This window comes from Gavia stellata, unplaced genomic scaffold, assembly GCF_030936135.1.
Source record: "Gavia stellata isolate bGavSte3 unplaced genomic scaffold, bGavSte3.hap2 HAP2_SCAFFOLD_42, whole genome shotgun sequence".
Taxonomy (NCBI): domain Eukaryota; kingdom Metazoa; phylum Chordata; class Aves; order Gaviiformes; family Gaviidae; genus Gavia; species Gavia stellata.
The window spans coordinates 542,600-561,707 of NW_026776913.1; the positions used below are offsets into that span (position 1 = coordinate 542,600).

At 61.2% G+C, this 19,108-nt stretch overlaps 1 protein-coding gene across 1 annotated transcript; it reads left to right on the top strand.

Moving 5' to 3' along the window:
- The first annotated feature begins 519 nt into the window (after nucleotides 1–519).
- LOC132321416 (antigen WC1.1-like) lies at nucleotides 520–15,973 on the top strand. Its single transcript, XM_059834914.1, has 14 exons — nucleotides 520–586; nucleotides 3,325–3,645; nucleotides 6,265–6,397; nucleotides 8,295–8,371; nucleotides 9,205–9,513; nucleotides 9,742–10,060; nucleotides 10,610–10,926; nucleotides 11,013–11,327; nucleotides 11,685–11,999; nucleotides 12,624–12,938; nucleotides 13,678–13,815; nucleotides 14,531–14,626; nucleotides 15,051–15,134; nucleotides 15,717–15,973. The coding sequence occupies exons 1-14, from the start codon at nucleotides 520–522 to the stop codon at nucleotides 15,971–15,973; spliced, it is 3,063 nt and encodes a 1,020-aa protein (XP_059690897.1).
- The last annotated feature ends 3,135 nt before the right edge of the window (nucleotides 15,974–19,108 follow it).

Below are 19,108 nucleotides of genomic sequence, written 5' to 3' on the forward strand. Positions count from 1 at the left end.
AGTGCAGCGGGGTCTGTAGCAGGGGCAGGGGCTGTTCCCTTCCCTTCCTGACACAGCCCTCAGTGCAGTCCCAGCCCTGCGGTTCCCATGGCAGGGGGATGGCTGGACACTCGCGCCTTGGGCTCTTGGATGTGCCCAACATAGGAGATGCTCAGTGCTCCTGGTCCACACAGCAGGGTTCAAGGGGTGAAAAAATGCATTTCCCCCACTACAACCGGTCCTGTCCTGTGATGTCCCACCACCACAGTGACGTGACATTTGCAGCGGAGCCATCCCTCATATATGGTCATGAATTGAACTGGAGAAGTTCATTGGAGGGCTCGGCTGTGTCGGAGGGGAGATAGCTCCCGATAATGTCTAAAAAGGTGCTGCTGCTGCTTCGATTGGCTCCTTCTGTAGCTGGGCTGGCATCTGCGGAGATATATTGCCATCCCGCTGTCATTGTCCCCATGAGTCCCCAGGTGCTGTGGCAGGGAGTGTGGCAGAGCAGGGATGCGCTGGCAGGGCAGAAGGCTCAGGATGGGCACAGAGGGACTCCTGTCCCCTGAGGTGCTGTGGCTGCTGCTCTGGGTGCAGCTGTGCAGAGGTAAGTGCCGACTCCCTTGTCCCACAGCCCAGGGCCAGCGGGTACCAGCGTGGTCATCGGGATCTGTCTGGGAACGGGGTTTCTTTGCAGGTGCCACTGAGACGAGGGCCAGAAGGTGCTCAAGTCCATGGACCCTGTGCCTTTCCCTGTGCCCATCTGGGTGGGAGAGAGTGTCTCCTTTTCCGGGGTTCCAGTGTTTAGGGCAGCCTCTGCCTAGCTTGATTCATAGACACCCTGTCCTGGGGTACCCTTTTGGACACCCCCCTCTTCCCCAACACGGTGCCTTTGGAGCCGATGGTGGCCTAGCTAGTGATGGCAGCACCCAGAGATCCCCAGGGCACTGCCAACCTTTGGGCTACCCCAGAGGGTTTCTGTGCGGCTCGCTGCCCCCTTGTTCCAGGGGAGCCCTGACCCCATGACAGCAGTTCGTACCTCTCAGAGAGAAGGGGACCGGGCATCTACAGTAGAGAGACATCCTTCCTGGGGGGCCTGGCTCAGTGCAGGGACTGAACTGACACCAGAGGCGAGGAGGGGATGTGGGTTGGGGGACCATCGGGATCGTCTCGGTCCTCCCTGGGAACATGGAAAGCCCCGGCATGGGGTTGGGTTTGGACGGTGCTGGGGCAGGCGGTTTGCATGGGAAGCTGCAGGCCTGGGTGCCTGGGGCTGTTCAGGGGGTGCTGGGCTGTGGAGGAGCGGGTGCCCAGTGCAGGGCTGGGCAGTGTGCGGGTGGGTATGGGCAGGGGGGCACGTGGTCATTGTAATGGGAAAAGGTACCTTGTGTGGTGGGATGGCGAATGACTCAGCCGGGCCAGAACTCAACACCCCCAGCCTTGTGCAGCCCCTGAGGATAGAAGGGACCCTCACATTGTACTGGGGACAGCCTGGAAGGGAGTGGGCTTCCACCCTGGTACCTCTGACTCTACCTGGGCAGGGGGTTCCCCCAGACATGCAGTGCTAAGGCTTGGTGCTCTCCTGACCCATCCCATGTTGTTGTTTAAAGGAGCTGCGGAGGTGAGGCTGGCGGATGGCGGCAGGCGCTGTGCCGGGAGAGTGGAGGTGAAACACAGGGGCCGGTGGGGGACCGTGTGTGATGACTATTGGGGCATGGATGATGCTGCAGTGGTTTGTAAGCAGCTGGACTGTGGGTCTGCTGTTGAAGCTCACCAGGCTGGCTCTTTTGGGCCAGGATCTGGCTCCATTTGGATGGATGATGTTGGCTGTAAAGGCACCGAATCTGCCCTGTCTGACTGCACACACGATGGATGGGGTGAACATGACTGTGTTAGCGGTGAGGATGCTGGAGTGACATGTTCAGGTAAGGGATCAGCCTGTTGCCTGCCTTTGGGGCTGGGACAGGCAAAGGAACCTGGCTGTGCCCTCAGGGAGCAACAAGCAGATGTCTAATCAGGGCCCAGTGTGGCCAATCACACTGCCGAGCCAGGACTGTCGTTGCTGGTGTAATCGGTCTCCAGGGAAAGCCCAGTGGGAGCCTACCCCAAGGCGAACTAACTCTGCCTCAGTTTCTCAGCCCCGCCTCAGTTGGTGTCTTGGGCTGCAGATGAGTCCTCCATCCCTGGCCCAGGGTGTCCACTGGGCTTCATCGATCTCCACCTATTCTGCCAGTTCCCAGACAAAAATGCTGAGGGTCCCTGTCCTGGAAACACCACGGGGGACTTGCTTGGCACCCCACATCTTGGAGGACTGGCGTGAGATGGCTGGTCACACTGGGTAGTTCCCCCTCACAGACATGAGCACCTCGACTGAATTGAAGGGACTTTTTAGAGTGGTGGGCCCTGGGCAAAGGAGCAGGGTGGCCACAAAGCCCTTTGCTGCCTGTCCCGAGGGCTCAGGGCTTGGTGGCTGCTTGACCCTGGCTGCTTCTTCCATCGCCAGAGTCCCAGGCTGGCACTAGGACGTCCCTGGGACTGTGACAGCCCTGCGGGGACATGACCCCGTGCAGGTTGTGCTGGCCACTGCCCAACCTCTCCTGCCTGCCCACATCTCCCTACACTGCCCCATGACACCAGGGACTTTGGCAGCACTTGCAGATCCTCATCTGTGCTGGCTGTTCCGTGAGAGTAGGCATGGGCCCAGGGGGGCATGTGAAACTCCTGCCCCTCTGTCTGGCCGTTGATCCGGGTTGTGCACACATCCAGGCAGAGCGTTGTGTCCCTGGCTGAGAACATTCCCCCTTGAACAGGCATCAGAGGGGTCTGGACAGGCACCAGCCATGATTACAGCTGCAGCATTTCTGTGCTCTGTGACATCTCCTGCTTAAAAGGAACCTCCCAGCACCCTGGAACACCCCTGGGAGTGCGTTGTATTTATGGCTGCATCAAGGTGATGGCCCTGCCTGGTCGCAAGCTCTGCAGGGACTGAGCAGGCTGCAGCAGTCATTATCATCTGGGCCAGTTCTTGTGGACCCAAACTGCGCACACCACTGCGGTGATGGGGGGACCATGCCGGGCAGCGAAGGGCACTTTGTGCAGCAGCAGATTGTCAGAGCGGAGCCTGGTGCTGCACCAGACACATAACCTCTAGAGCCCTGAGGGTGTAGAGAAGGGGTGCGGGGAGGGCGGGGCTGGATGTGTTTATGTCACCAACACTCCCCCACAGCTTCCTCTGGGATGTGCAATGGGTGATTTGGTCATGGCTTGCTTGAAGGTCACCAGAGATGTGGAAATGTAACTGCCAGAGGGCTCTGGGAACTACCAGCTGCTTTGTGTTTTTTCCAGGATTTGTCCGGCTGGTGGAAGGGAAGAGCCGCTGCTCAGGACGTGCGGAGATCCGTGATGGGGACCAGTGGAAAACCGTCTGTGATTCCCACTTTGGTCCCAAAGCTGCTGACGTGGTCTGCAGGGAGCTGCAGTGCGGCGTGGCCCTGCCTGTCACTGGAGGAGGTCACTTTGGAGAAGGGGTCGGTCCCATCTGGGATGGAGCGCTGCAGTGTGTGGGGAATGAATCCCTCCTGGCCTCCTGCCCCAGAGGGTCCCCCAGGGACCAGCCCTGCACCCACGTGAACAGCGCTATTGTCACCTGCACATGTAAGAATTCCGGTGGGGTGTTGAACACTGGGTTGAGCCCCAGCCTGGGGCGGGGGAGGCAGGTTGTGCTGTGGAGACAAGGGAACTGGGGTATCTGTTGCCACAGGCTGGCAGAGAGGTGACCTTCCTGGGGGATCCTCGACAAGGGCAGGGCTGGGCTGAGGCCTTGGGGACAAGGAGGGGGCATGGGTTGGGAGGGCTCCCTGGGATCACCATGTTGCCCCACAGGGGGCACAGAAAGGTCTGAGGGTGGAGGATGGGTTGGGAGGTGCCCTAGGCAGGCTGTGGTCCAGGGGAGCTGGGGGCCCCGGGGAGAAGCAGCAGTGTGTGCCTGGGGGAGCCCTGGTGGGGACAGGTCTCTTCTCAGGGTGCTGGCTGGGGAGGTGCGGGTGCCCTGGGCTGGGGACAGGGGACAGCTGGCCATTGGGTGGGAGTGTCAAGGTCTGTGGGGCCACAAATGACGCAGTAGGGCTGGAGCTGGGTACCCCCAACCTTGCACAGCCCGTGGGGATAGAAGGAACCCCTGCACTGCCCTGGGAACAGCCTGGCAGGGAGTGGGCTCCCACCCTGGTACCTCTGACTCCGTCCGGGCAGGAGTTTCCCCAGACCCACAGTGCCGGGGCTCAGCACTGTCTTGACTGGTCTTGTGTCAGTGTTTGAAGGTGCTGCGGAGGTGAGGCTGGCGGATGGCGGCAAACACTGTGCCGGGAGAGTGGAGGTGAAACACAGGGGCCAGTGGGGGACCGTGTGTGGTGACTATTGGGGCATGGATGATGCTGCAGTGGTTTGTAAGCAGCTGGACTGTGGGTCTGCTGTTGGAGCGCCTCAGTACGGACACTTTGGGCCAGGATCCGGCCCCATTTGGATGGATGATGTTGGCTGTAATGGCACTGAGTCTGCCCTGTCTGACTGCACACACGGAGGATGGGGTGAACATGACTGTGGTCACGGTGAGGATGCTGGAGTGACATGTTCAGGTAAGGGAGAGCCTGTTCTCCGCCTTGGGAGGTAGGACAGGGAAAGGGGCCTGGTTGTGCCCTCAGGGAGCAACACATGGACACTTGAGCAGGGTCCCATGATGTTGGTTGAACTGCTGAGCTGGGATTGTCATTGCTGATTTCCTCCATCCCTGGGGAAGGCCCAGTGGGAACCTGCCCCAGGGTGTCCATACCCTGCCTGGCCCCTGAAGTGGCTCAGATAAATCCCCCACCCAGCCCCGCAGTGTCTGTTGGTTCCCATCTTTCTCCTCCCTTTCACCCAGGGCCTGTCTGGCAGCACTGAGTGGAGGGCCAGGTCCCCCCATGCCAGAGGCACCAAGAGTGACTCACGCAGACACCCACAGCCGCAGGGAAGGGCGTGAGATGGATGGGGAATTTTGGGTTGTGCCCCCTGGCAGACAGGAGTCCCTTGGCCCAAGCAAAGGGATTGCTTGGAGAGGAAGACCACGGGGCTTGGGCAGACGAGTGGGGTGGCATGTGGCACTTCATTCCTCTCCCAGGGTCACCCCTCAAGAGACTGCCCGTGAGGATACAGCCCTGTCCAGGCAGTGCTGACCCGCTGCCCAGCCTCTCAGGTCTCTCCCAGTGCTGGGCTGCCTTGCACTTTTGGATGTGCCACTGTTTACTGGCTCTCCTCTGTGCCTGCCCTTGCACTGGGAGCTCGTGGAAGCCCAGGGTTGCTCTTCTGTCCACTCTCCTGCCCTCTTCCCGGCTGTTGGCCAGGGACATGCGCATCCAGCAGTGCACTCTGGCCATGGCTGAGGACCTCTTTCCCAGGAGGGTGCTGGAGCGGGGGGCTGGTACAGACACTGACCGCAGGTACAGCCTCACCATGCTTCTGCTCTGTGACATATTCTGTCTACCCGAAGCACCCCAACAGTTCAAGACCCCCTGGGGAATGGGGTGCATTTCTGGCAGCTCCAAGGGGTTCCTCACGTCTGGCCCTGAGCTCAGTGGGGCAGAGCAAGCTGCAGCAGCCAACAGCGCCTGGGCGCATTTCCCTGGACCCCAAGTGCTTCAGGTGCTGCAGTGCCCAGGGACCAGTGCCAGGCAGCCCCAGGCCTCTGGGGCAGCAGCAGTTTGTCTGAGCGGTGCCTGTGGCTATGGCTTTGGGAGAGAAGCAAGCCCACAAGTGCTGTGCTGGTTTCTGAGGAGCAGCAGGGGGGCCCTGATGTGTTTGTGCCATCAGCACCCCCTGAGAACAGCAGGGGTGGTCGTGGGGCTTTTTGCCCGTGGCAACCAAAGGGCTGTGGGAAATCTCAGGGGTCTTTGGTTGGTCCAGAATCTGTCCAGCTGGTCTGAGGGGAGAGCCGCCTCTAAGGACATGTAGTGATCCATGAGGACGACCTTTAGAAAACTGTCTGTGACTCACACTTTGGTCCCAAAGGCAGCAACATGGTTTGCAGGGTCTGCTGTGGGTCTGAGATAGGCACGTACCCTTGAGTGCTGTGATGGTGTAGTGAAGGGGCGCAAGGGTTCCTGAATGCCTTTGTGGCACCAACACTCCCGCACAGCTTCCTCTGGGATGTGCAATGGGTGATTTGGTCATGGCTTGCTTGAAGGTCACCAGAGATGTGGAAATGTAACTGCCAGAGGGCTCTGGGAACTCCCAGCTGCTTTGGTTTTTTTCCAGGATTTGTCCGGCTGGTGGAAGGGAAGAGCCGCTGCTCAGGACGTGTGGAGATCCGTGATGGGGACCAGTGGAAAACCGTCTGTGATTCCCACTTTGGTCCCAAAGCTGCTGACGTGGTCTGCAGGGAGCTGCAGTGCGGCGTGGCCCTGCCTGTCACTGGAGGAGGTCACTTTGGAGAAGGGGTCGGTCCCATCTGGGATGGAGCGCTGCAGTGTGTGGGGAATGAATCCCTCCTGGCCTCCTGCCCCAGAGGGTCCCCCAGGGACCAGCCCTGCACCCACGTGAACAGCGCTATTGTCACCTGCACATGTAAGAATTCTGGTGGGGTGTTGAACACTGGGTTGAGCCCCAGCCTGGGGCGGGGGAGGCAGGTTGTGCTGTGGAGACAAGGGAACTGGGGTATCTGTTGCCACAGGCTGGCAGAGAGGTGACCTTCCTGGGGGATCCTCGACAAGGGCAGGGCTGGGCTGAGGCCTTGGGGACAAGGAGGGGGCATGGGTTGGGAGGGCTCCCTGGGATCACCGTGTTGCCCCACAGGGGGCACAGAAAGGCCTGAGGGTGGAGGATGGGTTGGGAGGTGCCCTAGGCAGGCTGTGGTCCAGGGGAGCTGGGGGCCCCGGGGAGAAGCAGCAGTGTGTGCCTGGGGGAGCCCTGGTGGGGACAGGTCTCTTCTCAGGGTGCTGGCTGGGGAGGAGCGGGTGCCCTGGGCTGGGGACAGGGGACAGCTGGCCATTGGGTGGGAGTGTCAAGGTCTGTGGGTCCACAAATGATGCAGTAGGGCCGGAGCTGGGCACCCCCAACCTTGCACAGCCCGTGGGGATAGAAGGAACCCCTGCACTGCCCTGGGAACAGCCTGGCAGGGAGTGGGCTCCCACCCTGGTACCTCTGACTCCGTCCGGGCAAGAGTTTCCCCAGACCCACAGTGCCGGGGCTCGGCACTGTCTTGACTGGTCCTGTGTCAGTGTTTGAAGGTGCTGCGGAGGTGAGGCTGGCGGATGGCGGCAAACACTGTGCCGGGAGAGTGGAGGTGAAACACAGGGGCCAGTGGGGGACCGTGTGTGGTGACGACTGGAGCATGGATGATGCTGCAGTGGTTTGTAAGCAGCTGGACTGTGGGTCTGCTGTTGGAGCGCCTCAGTACGGACACTTTGGGCCAGGATCCGGCCCCATTTGGATGGATGATGTTGGCTGTAATGGCACTGAGTCTGCCCTGTCTGACTGCACACACGGAGGATGGGGTGAACATGACTGTGGTCACGGTGAGGATGCTGGAGTGACATGTTCAGGTAAGGGAGAGCCTGTTCTCCACCTTAGGCGGTAGGACAGGGAAAGGGGCCTGGTTGTGCCCTCAGGGAGCAACACATGGACACTTGAGCAGGGTCCCGTGATGTTGGTTGAACTGCTGAGCTGGGATTGTCATTGCTGATTTCCTCCATCCCTGGGGAAGGCCCAGTGGGAACCTGCCCCAGGGTGTCCATACCCTGCCTGGCCCCTGAAGTGGCTCAGATAAATCCCCCACCCAGCCCCGCAGTGTCTGTTGGTTCCCATCTTTCTCCTCCCTTTCACCCAGGGCCTGTCTGGCAGCACTGAGTGGAGGGCCAGGTCCCCCCATGCCAGAGGCACCAAGAGTGACTCACGCAGACACCCACAGCCGCAGGGAAGGGCGTGAGATGGATGGGGAATTTTGGGTTGTGCCCCCTGGCAGACAGGAGTCCCTTGGCCCAAGCAAAGGGATTGCTTGGAGAGGAAGACCACGGGGCTTGGGCAGACGAGTGGGGTGGCATGTGGCACTTCATTCCTCTCCCAGGGTCACCCCTCAAGAGACTGCCCGTGAGGATACAGCCCTGTCCAGGCAGTGCTGACCCGCTGCCCAGCCTCTCAGGTCTCTCCCAGTGCTGGGCTGCCTTGCACTTTTGGATGTGCCACCGTTTACTGGCTCTCCTCTGTGCCTGCCCTTGCACTGGGAGCTCGTGGAAGCCCAGGGTTGCTCTTCTGTCCACTCTCCTGCCCTCTTCCCGGCTGTTGGCCAGGGACATGCGCATCCAGAAGTGCACTCTGGCCATGGCTGAGGACCTCTTTCCCAGGAGGGTGCTGGAGCGAGGGGCTGGTACAGACACTGACTGCAGGTACAGCCTCACCATGCTTCTGCTCTGTGACATATTCTGTCTACCCGAAGCACCCCAACAGTTCAAGACCCCCTGGGGAATGGGGTGCATTTCTGGCAGCTCCAAGGGGTTCCTCACGTCTGGCCCTGAGCTCAGTGGGGCAGAGCAAGCTGTAGCAGCCAACAGCGCCTGGGCGCATTTCCCTGGACCCCAAGTGCTTCAGGTGCTGCAGTGCCCAGGGACCAGTGCCAGGCAGCCCCAGGCCTCTGGGGCAGCAGCAGTTTGTCTGAGCGGTGCCTGTGGCTATGGCTTTGGGAGAGAAGCAAGCCCACAAGTGCTGTGCTGATTTCTGAGGAGCAGCAGGGGGGCCCTGATGTGTTTGTGCCATCAGCACCCCCTGAGAACAGCAGGGGTGGTCGTGGGGCTTTTTGCCCGTGGCAACCAAAGGGCTGTGGGAAATCTCAGGGGTCTTTGGTTGGTCCAGAATCTGTCCAGCTGGTCTGAGGGGAGAGCCGCCTCTAAGGACATGTAGCGATGCATGAGGACGACCTTTAGAAAACTGTCTGTGACTCACACTTTGGTCCCAAAGGCAGCAACATGGTTTGCAGGGTCTGCTGTGGGTCTGAGATAGGCACGTACCCTTGAGTGCTGTGATGGTGTAGTGAAGGGGCGCAAGGGTTCCTGGATGCCTTTGTGGCACCAACACTCCCCCACAGCTTCCTCTGGGATGTGCAATGGGTGATTTGGTCATGGCTTGCTTGAAGGTCACCAGAGATGTGGAAATGTAACTGCCAGAGGGCTCTGGGAACTCCCAGCTGCTTTGTGTTTTTTCCAGGATTTGTCCGGCTGGTGGAAGGGAAGAGCCACTGCTCAGGACGTGTGGAGATCCGTGATGGGGACCAGTGGAAAACCGTCTGTGATTCCCACTTTGGTCCCAAAGCTGCTGACGTGGTCTGCAGGGAGCTGCAGTGCGGTGTGGCCCTGCCTGTCACTGGAGGAGGTCACTTTGGAGAAGGGGTCGGTCCCATCTGGGATGGAGAGTTGCAGTGTGTGGGGAATGAATCCCTCCTGGCCTCCTGCCCCAGAGGGTCCCCCAGGGACCAGCCCTGCACCCACGTGAACAGCGCTATTGTCACCTGCACACGTAAGGACTCGGGGTGGGGTGTTGAACACTGGGGCTGTGCCCGGGGTTGGGGAACAGAACAAGGACCGTGCTGGGCCGGGTGTGAGGGCAGGAGGGATGAGGGGATTGTCTGCAGCATGAAAATAGTGCAGAAGGAGAAGAAAGGCATGCTGTTCCTCTGGCCTCCCCGCCAGCTACTGGGGGTACAAGAGCACCAATCCGCCCTCTCTCCTCCTCCTCTGTCCCCAGAGTACACAGGGTTCAGGCTGGTGAACGGCAGCACGGCATGTGCAGGGAGGGTGGAGGTCCAGGTGCTGGGGACCTGGGGGACCCTCTGTGCCTCCCACTGGGATCTGTCGGATGCCCACGTTCTCTGTCATCAACTCAACTGTGGGTTTGCCGAGTCCATTCCTGGAGGAGAGTATTTTGGGAGAGAGACTGGCCCTGTCTGGAGAGACTCATTCCACTGTGACGGGACTGAAGCCCACCTGGGTCAGTGCCCAGTGATCACCCTGGGGGCCTCACCATGCTCCCGCGGGAGCAACGCTGCTGTTATTTGCTCAGGTGAGTGCCGGAAAAATGCTGCCTTAACTTCATTCGCCCTTTGTGTGCATCATGGCCACCCAAAGTAGGGGTCGCAAGGCAGTACCAGGCTGAATTTCTCCCTGGAGAAACCCAGGAGCCAACGGGAGGGCTTTGCCTGCTTAGTCTGACCACTCTGCTGCGGGAGAGCTGAGGACTGAAGCATCAGGGCAGTGGCTTAGGCCCTGGTGCCGCTGCCAGGCCTGGGCTCCTCTGTTCCTATACTTTGGGATGAGCCCAGGACAGGGCTGCAGGGCACTGCCTCAGCCCTCTGGCTGCAGACAGCTGCATCCCATCCCCACAGAGGGCCCTGCAGAGCCTCATCCCACCACCCAGGCAGGAGCCCCCAGCAGCAGCAGACCTGGGTGTGAGCTGTAGAACAGGCCAAAGCTTTGCCCTCTCTTCTCGCCAACACAAGGCTCAATCTTGTCCTGTTTGGTCGGAAAATCCCCTCTTGCCCTGCTCCCTGAAGGGTACCATGCTCCCCGGTGCCGCCAATGGCTGTGGTATCTCTGCTCTCCCTAGGCTCAGCCAGCTTTGCATCCCTGCGGCTGGTGGGTGGAGGGAGCCGGTGCGATGGGCGAGTGGAGATCTTCCAGCATGGGACGTGGGGCAGAGTCCTGGATGACCAGTGGGATGTGCAGGAGGCCAGCGTGGTGTGCCGGCAGCTGCGGTGCGGAGAGGCAGGGAGAGCTTACAACCCCCCAAAGCCGGAGCGAGGGACGGGCCCTGTGGGGCTGCGAGGGGTCAGGTGCGCAGGGCACGAGGCCAACCTGACCCTCTGCAACACCTCCCTGCCTGAGAGTGCACTGGCGGCAGGGGTTGCGGAGGACGTGGGAGCCATTTGCTGGGGTGAGCGGCGTTGCACGGGCCCCCCAGGTGACAGGGTGGGTGGGCAGCCGGCCCCTGAGAGCAACAGGGGTTTCTACCCACTACAGGGAGCCGGCGGGTCCGGCTGGTGAACGGGGCTGGGCGCTGCGCCGGGAGAGTGGAGATCTACTACCAGGGCAGCTGGGGGACTGTCTGCGACGATGGCTGGGACCTGTCTGATGCTGCCGTCATTTGCCACCAGCTGGGCTGCGGAGGGGCAGTGGAGGTGGCTGGCTCTGCTCAGTTTGGGGAAGGCTCCGGGCAGATCTGGCTGGATGGCGTGAACTGCTCCGGGGCCGAAGCTGCTCTCTGGGACTGCCCTGCCAGGCCCTGGGGGCAGCACGACTGCGGGCACAAAGAGGATGCGGGAGTCGTCTGTTCAGGTCTGTGCTGGGAGCTGTGGTGGGAGCCTGGTTCCTGGGGAGGCCAGGACACACGGAGGGCCGGGCATGGCCAAGGCTCTCCCTGGCTGCCTCTGAGCTCCTGCCCAAGCCCGTCCTGTGGACACCCATGCATGGGCACCCTCAGTCCCACCGGGGGTCCCTGGGGAGCTCAGCTGTCCCCAAGGGTTAGCGGGAAGGGCAGGGGTGTCTGTCCATCAGGGACTTCTCTCTGCCCCTGGGTGCAAGGCGGGTGTGCTGGCCCTGCCCCTGCCCGTCTGAGTGCCTGGCGGGTGCAGAGGTGTCCTGGCTCCCACAGCCCCAGACCAGCCTGTTCCCCCTTGGTGCCTTTCCTCCCAGAGTTCGTGGCCCTGAGGCTGGAGAACAGCGACGGCTGCTCTGGGCGCCTGCAGGTTTTCTACAACGGGACATGGGGGAGCATTTGCTCCAACTCGATGACTCTCGACACGGTGTCGCTGGCATGCAAGGAGCTGGGCTGCGGAGACAGAGGATCCCAGGAAACAGGCCTGCCCTATGGTAGGGTGTCTGGCCCCGCGTGGCTGGATAAGGTGCAGTGTGGGGAGAAAACCAGCTCCTTCTGGCAGTGTCCCTCGGCTCCCTGGGACCCACAGTCATGCGAAGACCTGCGAGACGAGGTCCACATCATCTGCAACGGTAACTCTGAGCCGTTTGGGCACCCGTGTCACCCCAGATCCTGCTACCCGCTGGGCATAGCCAAACACAGAGAAAGGGCTTGGAGGGGCTTTTCTTTTCCATGTCAGACCCTTGTGTTGCCAGTGGCACAAGCATGACCGCAGCCACACATGTCCAGCAGCAGTTGCCACCCAGGTTGCCAGCAGTGCCCAGGGGAGGCAGAGGTATCTCTAGGTGAGGTCTCAGAACAGACCAGACAGGATTCAGAGGTGCCTTCCCTCCATGGACACCCTCCTGCTGCTCTGCAAACCAGGGACCTTTTGGGGCTGAGCAATCTGGGTCCCCCCACAGTCCAACGCGTGTCCCCTGAATGACCGGTGTTCAGTTGCTGCCGTGATCATGATGGCAAAGGGAGGCACAAGCAGAGCTCAGCCCTGCTCTGTTCTGCACGATCCCCCAAACAAACCCCTTCACCACAGTGTTTCCTTCTTCAGGGGGACGCCCAGAAATGCCCCAGAGCCCGTTGGCCCCGTGCCCCAACTCCACGAGCTGCACAGGTAGGGAGCTGCTCCCCTGTGTACCCTTCTTGTCTGGCAGGGCTCTGCCAGCTGTCTCAGTGCCATGGGAGGTCTTTGCCTTCTCCAGACAGGGAGAAGATTCGTGCAGTGGGAGGTGAGGACGGGTGCTCAGGCAGAGTGGAGGTCTGGCACCGTGGCTCTTGGGGGACGGTGTGCGATGACTCCTGGGACATGCGGGATGCTGAAGTGGCGTGCAGGCAGCTGGGCTGTGGCCCCGCAGTGTCTGCCCTGCATGAGGCTGCGTTTGGGATGGGGATGGGCCCCATCTGGCTGGAGCAGGTGGAGTGCCAGGGGACAGAGCTGTCCTTACAGGACTGCTGGGCCCGGCCCGGGGACAGCGGTGTTTGCCGGCATAAGGAAGATGCTGCCGTGCGCTGCTCAGGTGAGTGGCAGGACTGGGACCCCTTGCTTGGGTATTGGCAGGGAGCTGGGGAAGGCCTTTTGTCCACTTGGTCCTGGCATGGCCCCTGACCTCCCAAGAGCAAGAACGTTCCTGCAGAGTGCAGGAGCCTGGTGCCAGGTGGGGAGCAGTCTTGGTGGAACTGGACATCCTCTGGCCACTGCCCGTGGGGCCCTGCAGCCCCAGGGCTATCCCCTGGGCTGGCTGTGCCATCCTGCCTGCTGCCCACAGCAGAAGCCCTGGACCCAGTCCCAGCCTCCCTCTCTAGCACTACAGGAGGGGCAATTTGGGTGGGATGTGTCAAGGACACCTACAGACACATACACGGTGTGCTGAGGAGGAGGCTGTGTGGTACCCGCACACCCGCCCTCTCAGCTCAGCTCTCCTTTTCCTCCTCTGCAGCTATAGCCAGGACAGCAGCATCCCCACCCCGAGCAGGTAACTTGTCCTCCCCCCAGGGCTGGGTATCCCCCCAGACTGTGACCCACAGCTGGATGGAAGGGGCTCCTTGCTAGGGTGTGAAACTCCCAGGAGGAGGCACTGGGTGGGTGGTGGAGGGTTAGGGAGGGTTGTAATTTACTCAGCAGGGTGGAAGCTTCCCCGTCACTCTACCCCTGGGGCCCTCCACCCCCTGCTGCCTTGTGTGATGGGGGTCAGGACTGGTGCTGCCTCCACCTCTCCCAGGCCTGCTGCTGCCCCTTCCATGTTCTTGCCCATGCAGATCCCACCCGAGGCCGTCTGACCAGCAGTGGGAGAGTCTCAGTGCCCGTCATCATCTGCATCATCCTGGGGGCCCTTCTCTGCCTGCTCCTGGCCCTCCTGGCTGGGCAAGTGCTAAGCGCCAGGGCTGGACGCAGAGGTGGGTCCTTCCACAGCTGTCCCAGGGGGAGATGCCTCCTGGAAGGGCTTTGGGGTGCTGCAGGGTGTCAGCAAGGGGCACGAGCAGAGCTGGGGGGATGAGACTGTGTACTGCCACCTGTCCCATGCACGGCCCCATTGAGTGCCTGGCTGTGGGGCACCAGCAGCAAGGGGTGGAGAGAGCCCAGAGGCGGGGGGAGCTAGCGATAGAGCGAGGAGAGAAATGGCAGAGTGGGGATGGCCAAGGCTGGCAGTGCTCTAGGTAGCGCTGGAGGGGGCTCTGGGGCAAGGGAGATGACAGGAGGAGTGCAAGGCAGCATGGTCCATCTCCACGGTGTCAGGCCCCCGGGCTGTCCCTCTGCCCAGCCCTTCCCACTCCCTAGCAGGGCAGGGGCTCTGCTGTGGACCCATGGGGCAGATAAGGGGCAGCTCCAGGTGGAGAGGAAACATGGGAGCTGCTCTGGGGTCAGGCAAGGGGGCATGACCCAGGGGCCAGAGGGGCATGAGCGCTGTCTCCAAAAGGATGATGCGAGGATGACACTGCCCCAGATAACCTCCACAGTGATGTTGCCCTCACTGAGGATGTGGCAGCTGTGCCTGGGCAACACAGTGGGGCTGTGCTGTAGGACCAGTCCCAAGGAACAGGTCTGCGGGAGAACAGTGGGGTCCCATTGCCCTTCTGCCTTTCCCTGTGCCAGCCCTGCCTGTGTCCCCAGGCTCCTGGAGAGCTCAGGAACCATTCCCCGAGGCCGTGTATGAGGAGGTTGTTTACAGCCCAGCGTGGGAGAAGCAGGCGAGGTTTGGTCGCTCAGGTGGGTGTGGGTCGTCCCTGGAGGCGCATCTGCAGGACCCTTTTCCCTGGCCATAACCCAGGGCTGATCCCCGTAAGGCCCCCAGCCCATTCAGCGCTGGGGCCGTGTGGTCTGTGGGGAGAGCATGCAGGTCCTGGGCCCGGGAGAGGAGCTTCCTCCCAACCAGCTTTGCCCATCCCAGCTGGACAGCCCCTCTCTGCCTGCCCCTGCACCCCATGGGACAGCCGAGGAGTGAGGGAAGGGGCTGTCCTAGGGCAGCTCTGGGAGCACCTTTGAGACAGGGTTTGTCCCAGGGGAGCAGGGTGAATTCCCATCCCTCTTCCCTATTCAGCCCCAGCTCTGTGGGTCCCCCTTCCCCAGCAGTGCTGACCATGAGCCAGGTCAGTGGGGCTTGCTCCATAACACCCGCTGTGCATCCCTCCAGGCTCCTATTCAGAGGAGTCCCTGACCCAGCTGCAGCCCTACCCTGGCGTGAGCGAGGAGGAGGATGGTCTGGGATCAGCACCAGGTAACGGAGGCAGGAAGGGGTTGATCTCCCTGCAGACTTGTGATGGACAAAGGTGTCACTGAGTGTCACTGTCAGAGATGGGGAGGACCTGGGGGTCTCCCGTGGTGCTGCCAACACCAGTGTCTCAGCCCTGTGTCCCAGAACATCCTCCCGCCCTCTGCTCTGCAGGACGTACCTTCTCACTGTCACCAGCTCCCCTCTGCTTTCAGATGTTCTTGTCCTGCCCGGAGGTGAGCCAGCGGATGGCTATGATGATGCCAGGGAGGTTTCTGACCCAGGGGAGGATGCTGCCCCTGGGCAGGGAGCTTGGGAAATGCCCAGGGTGCCAGAGGAGGGAGCAGGGACCAGGGATGCAGCCAGAGGTGAGAGGGAAATTCAGTGTTGCTGGTTCCGGGGGTGTCATCCCTGGCGCCACCCAAGCCGCTGCCATACTGAGACCATGGGAAGAGGGAACCTGACCCAGGAGTTTCCCTTGGAGGGACTGGGTGTGGGAGAAGGAGCTGAATGTGGTGAGGAACAGGGAGGGAAGTGATGTACAGAACCCATGGGGCGAACTGCAACGTCCTGCTTCGCTGCTTGCAGGGGGCAGCCTGCACTCCCAGAGAAGTGCCAGGGTCCCTGGAGCTGAAGGAGTCACCTCGTCCCTGTCCCTGGGGAGTACGGGCTATGATGATGCTGAAGAGGTGTCTCTGGCACATCCCTGTGAGGACACAAAGGCTGTGACACCGGAGCTCAGTGCACAACAGTGCCTGAGCCCCAGCCCAGGAGAGCCCAACCCTGCTGTGCCGCTGGGTGCAGCCAGGAGGGAGGAGAGGTCTGTGCAGCTGGGAGAGCTGTGAGCTCCAGGGCACCATCTCCCTTGACCCATGCACAGCAGAAACAGTCCAGAGTTTCCTCTATTTTTCTTCCCATTCTTATGCTGTACATCATATTTGTTCTTATTAAAAGTCTCGGGGGACTTTGACCCTGAGCTGCTGCTTGCCTGCCCAGGTGTCGCGGTGTCTCCCTGAGGCTGGTCTAGGGGAGCAGAGCACAAAGACATGGTGGTGGGGAAGGGGTGTGTCTCAGGGACAGCAGGCTTGGGGTGAGGTTGTGGGGCTGCGATAGCCCATGGTTCCTGGGGGATAATCGTACTGACAGAGACACTTCCATCCTGCTGGCCACGGGCAGTTTCTAGTCAAAATGTCTCTCTGATAGGTCCCATGATGCGACCCCAGTGGGAGCACCCATTTCCTCACCCCGGGGTTTCCCAGCTGCTCCTTGCCCCAGGCCCTACCTTCTGGTCCCACAGTGCAGAGGCCATGACAGAGCTGCCATGCCAGGGTAAGCCCTGGGCTGTGGCCCCACACAAGTGAGCCCTAAGGCGGCTGCAGTGCCCTGAACACCCCAGCCCACCCCAGGGGGATCATGGCCACAGATTACCTCCCACAATGGTTCGGAGGCAGTTCTGCTCCCCACTGCCCCAGCACAGGGTGCAGAGCCACTGTCTGGGACACATGGGACTGGAATTCCCTCTCCTCATGCTCTGCCAGGACCCAAGTCTCCAGGGGCTGTTCCTGCTGCCCAGGCACTTGCAGACCCCGAGCACTCTTGTCACAGCCGCAGAGCTGCCTTCTTCCTGAGCAGGGGCTGTAAGGCTCCATGGCATCCCTATGACCCCCTCCTCCTGCTCCCCTCCAGCCCCCACCCCTGTCCTCCTCTGCCTCACCAGTGGTGCCAGTCTGGGTTTGTGTCGGGGCAGTACTTGTGTGCAGGTAGAGGAGGGGTGGGAGCAGGGGAATAGGGGCATCTTTCTTTCAGCGCTGTTGGAGGGCCAGGGAGATGGAGAAAGGATCCCCACGAGACGTGTGCTGCAGCCAAAAGCCATGTCCCAGCCCCTGGCCTGGAGAAGGGCCCATCCAGGAGGATGCTCATGTGGGCACATTTCCATGGCAGAGGAGATTTTTGTGTCCCTCCCCTAAAGCAGGTACTGCTGGGAGCTGAGCCAGGGTCCATCTCTGCTCAGGCTTTTACCTGCCCCAGTGCCCACGGCAGAGAAACCTCTTATGCAGAAGCCAGGTGGGGAGAAGGATTTGACACCTGGGCAGGAACTGGTGCCCAAACTGCCCTCCCTGCTCCCACTGGTGGATCTCCACACCCCTCCAGCTCTTCCCCAATGGACTCCTCTGCTGCGGGCTGGAAGGTGCGTTGGCTGTCTGTGGCAGGGCTCCCTGTGGGGAGCAGCTGCAGCTCAGTAGCACTGCAAAGAGCAGGATCTGGCCCTAGAGGAGAAGAGAGGCAGCAGCTGTTGCCAGCATCCTCTTCTACGGCAGCGTTGCCCCATTCCCTGCTGGGAGCTCCTCTACACCTGGGGTGACCCTTGGGGGGACCTGGGGGAGCCCAGGCTCACACATCCCTCTGCCCCACACCCTGGAGCCTTCCTGCTGGCAGCCCCCATGGGAGAGCAGCGATGGGTGACATTCATGGGCACTGCAAACAGCCTCCTTTCCCTGGAAAACTACCCACTGGGGCAAGCTGCAGCCCTGCATCTCAGAGAAGTAACGTATAAAAGTGAAGTAAAGAGGAAGGGAGGAGTGTTATCTTCTGAACACAGGATGGCGGGGGCCTCTGGGCAGTACAGACACTGACCTGCAGACTCAAGGTGCCCCAGGTGGGGACCAGGGAGAAGAGCCCAGTACCGGTCCCGCGCCACCTCCCCGCCAGCTCTGCCCTCCCACAGGCATAATATTTCTCCCCTGCTCTGGCACCTGGTAGAGGTTTGCCTCCTCCTCCTTGGGGAGATGAGCCATAGGCCTGGGTGTGCTTGAGGGGGCAGCACAGCTGAGCAGAAAGAGCCCATTTCATGGCATTTTGGGACCTGAACATTCTGGCCCTGCAGGCTGGCTCTGTTCTCTGCAGGAGGCAGGATCATCACTGTGCCCCAGATCCGTGCTTGCTCCTGCAGCTCCCAAGGACTGACCTGAGGGGGGTCACAGTGAGAGCCCAACTCTCAGCACTACTGCCCTATGCCGGGCAGAGCTCGGCTGTTGAAAACCCAGAGGAGAGCAGCCTTATTTCTCTTAGTTTGGGCTCACCGTTCCCGGGGGCTGGGCGTCCTGCAGTGAAAGGCCATGTCTCACAACCCATTTTGATTGAGGGTGTTTTTGCTGATGGAGCAGCTGAGGCACCACCTTCTGGCCCTCGCCACCTGGGCATGGCTTTGGACAAGCCTGTGCATCCCTGATCCCACCATCACAGGGTGGACGGAGACACCCAACACCCAGAAACAAGAGGTGGGCACCGGCCCCACCAAACCCACCTCTGCAGGGCTGTGCCTGACCTCAGCAGCTCCAGGTTCCCTGAGCTGAGGCTCTGCTCTAAGCCAGTGGTGACAGCGGAAGGAGAAGGAGCTGGAGGCAGGGTCAGGGTAAGAAATGTCATTCCATTCCTCCAGCTGGGGGTCCCACAGCCCTGCCCAGGCTCCTCCAACTCAGACACCCTACCTGCTGGCACAGAGGAGTGTTTCCCATGTGGTATGGCATCTCCACCTGGAGACAGGACAATCTCAGACCCTTATCCCTGGAGACCCACCAGGGCAGCATGGCCCTGGTCCCAAAGGACACCTGGGCTGTACCAGCACCCTCACACCATATCTCTCAGTGCAGCCAGAAAGGATTCCCAGTGTGCTGCTGACGTCTATCCCCTCCCTGAGGTCTCCTCACAGGGGCACTCTGCTGCCAAGCATTGTCCCTGGGCGGTGGGTGGGGTGGGTGTGTGGTGCAGGGCAGTGACCTGAGCTCAGGTCCAGCACAGCTACCTGCTTCTCCTCCAAGAGGGGGCTCAGCAGAGGCAGCGCACACAGCCCTCCTCACCTCACAGCCAAGCCCTGGGTGGGCAGGGCAGGCCCACAGAGCCTGGGGAGGATTAGTGCCTGCACCTGCCTGAGGCTGGGGAGTCAGGGCAAAAGCATCCCTGGAGATGCTGGCAACTGAACC

Coding starts and splice junctions, on each gene's coding strand:
- LOC132321416 (XM_059834914.1), top strand. CDS start 520: ATGGGCACAGAGGGACTCCTGTCCCCTGAGGTGCTGTGGCTGCTGCTC. Junction 587..3,324: donor CTGGGTGCAGCTGTGCAGAG/GTAAGTGCCGAC, acceptor TGTTTTTTCCAG/GATTTGTCCGGCTGGTGGAA. Junction 6,398..8,294: donor GTGGTCTGCAGGGAGCTGCA/GTGCGGCGTGGC, acceptor GCTGTTGGCCAG/GGACATGCGCATCCAGAAGT.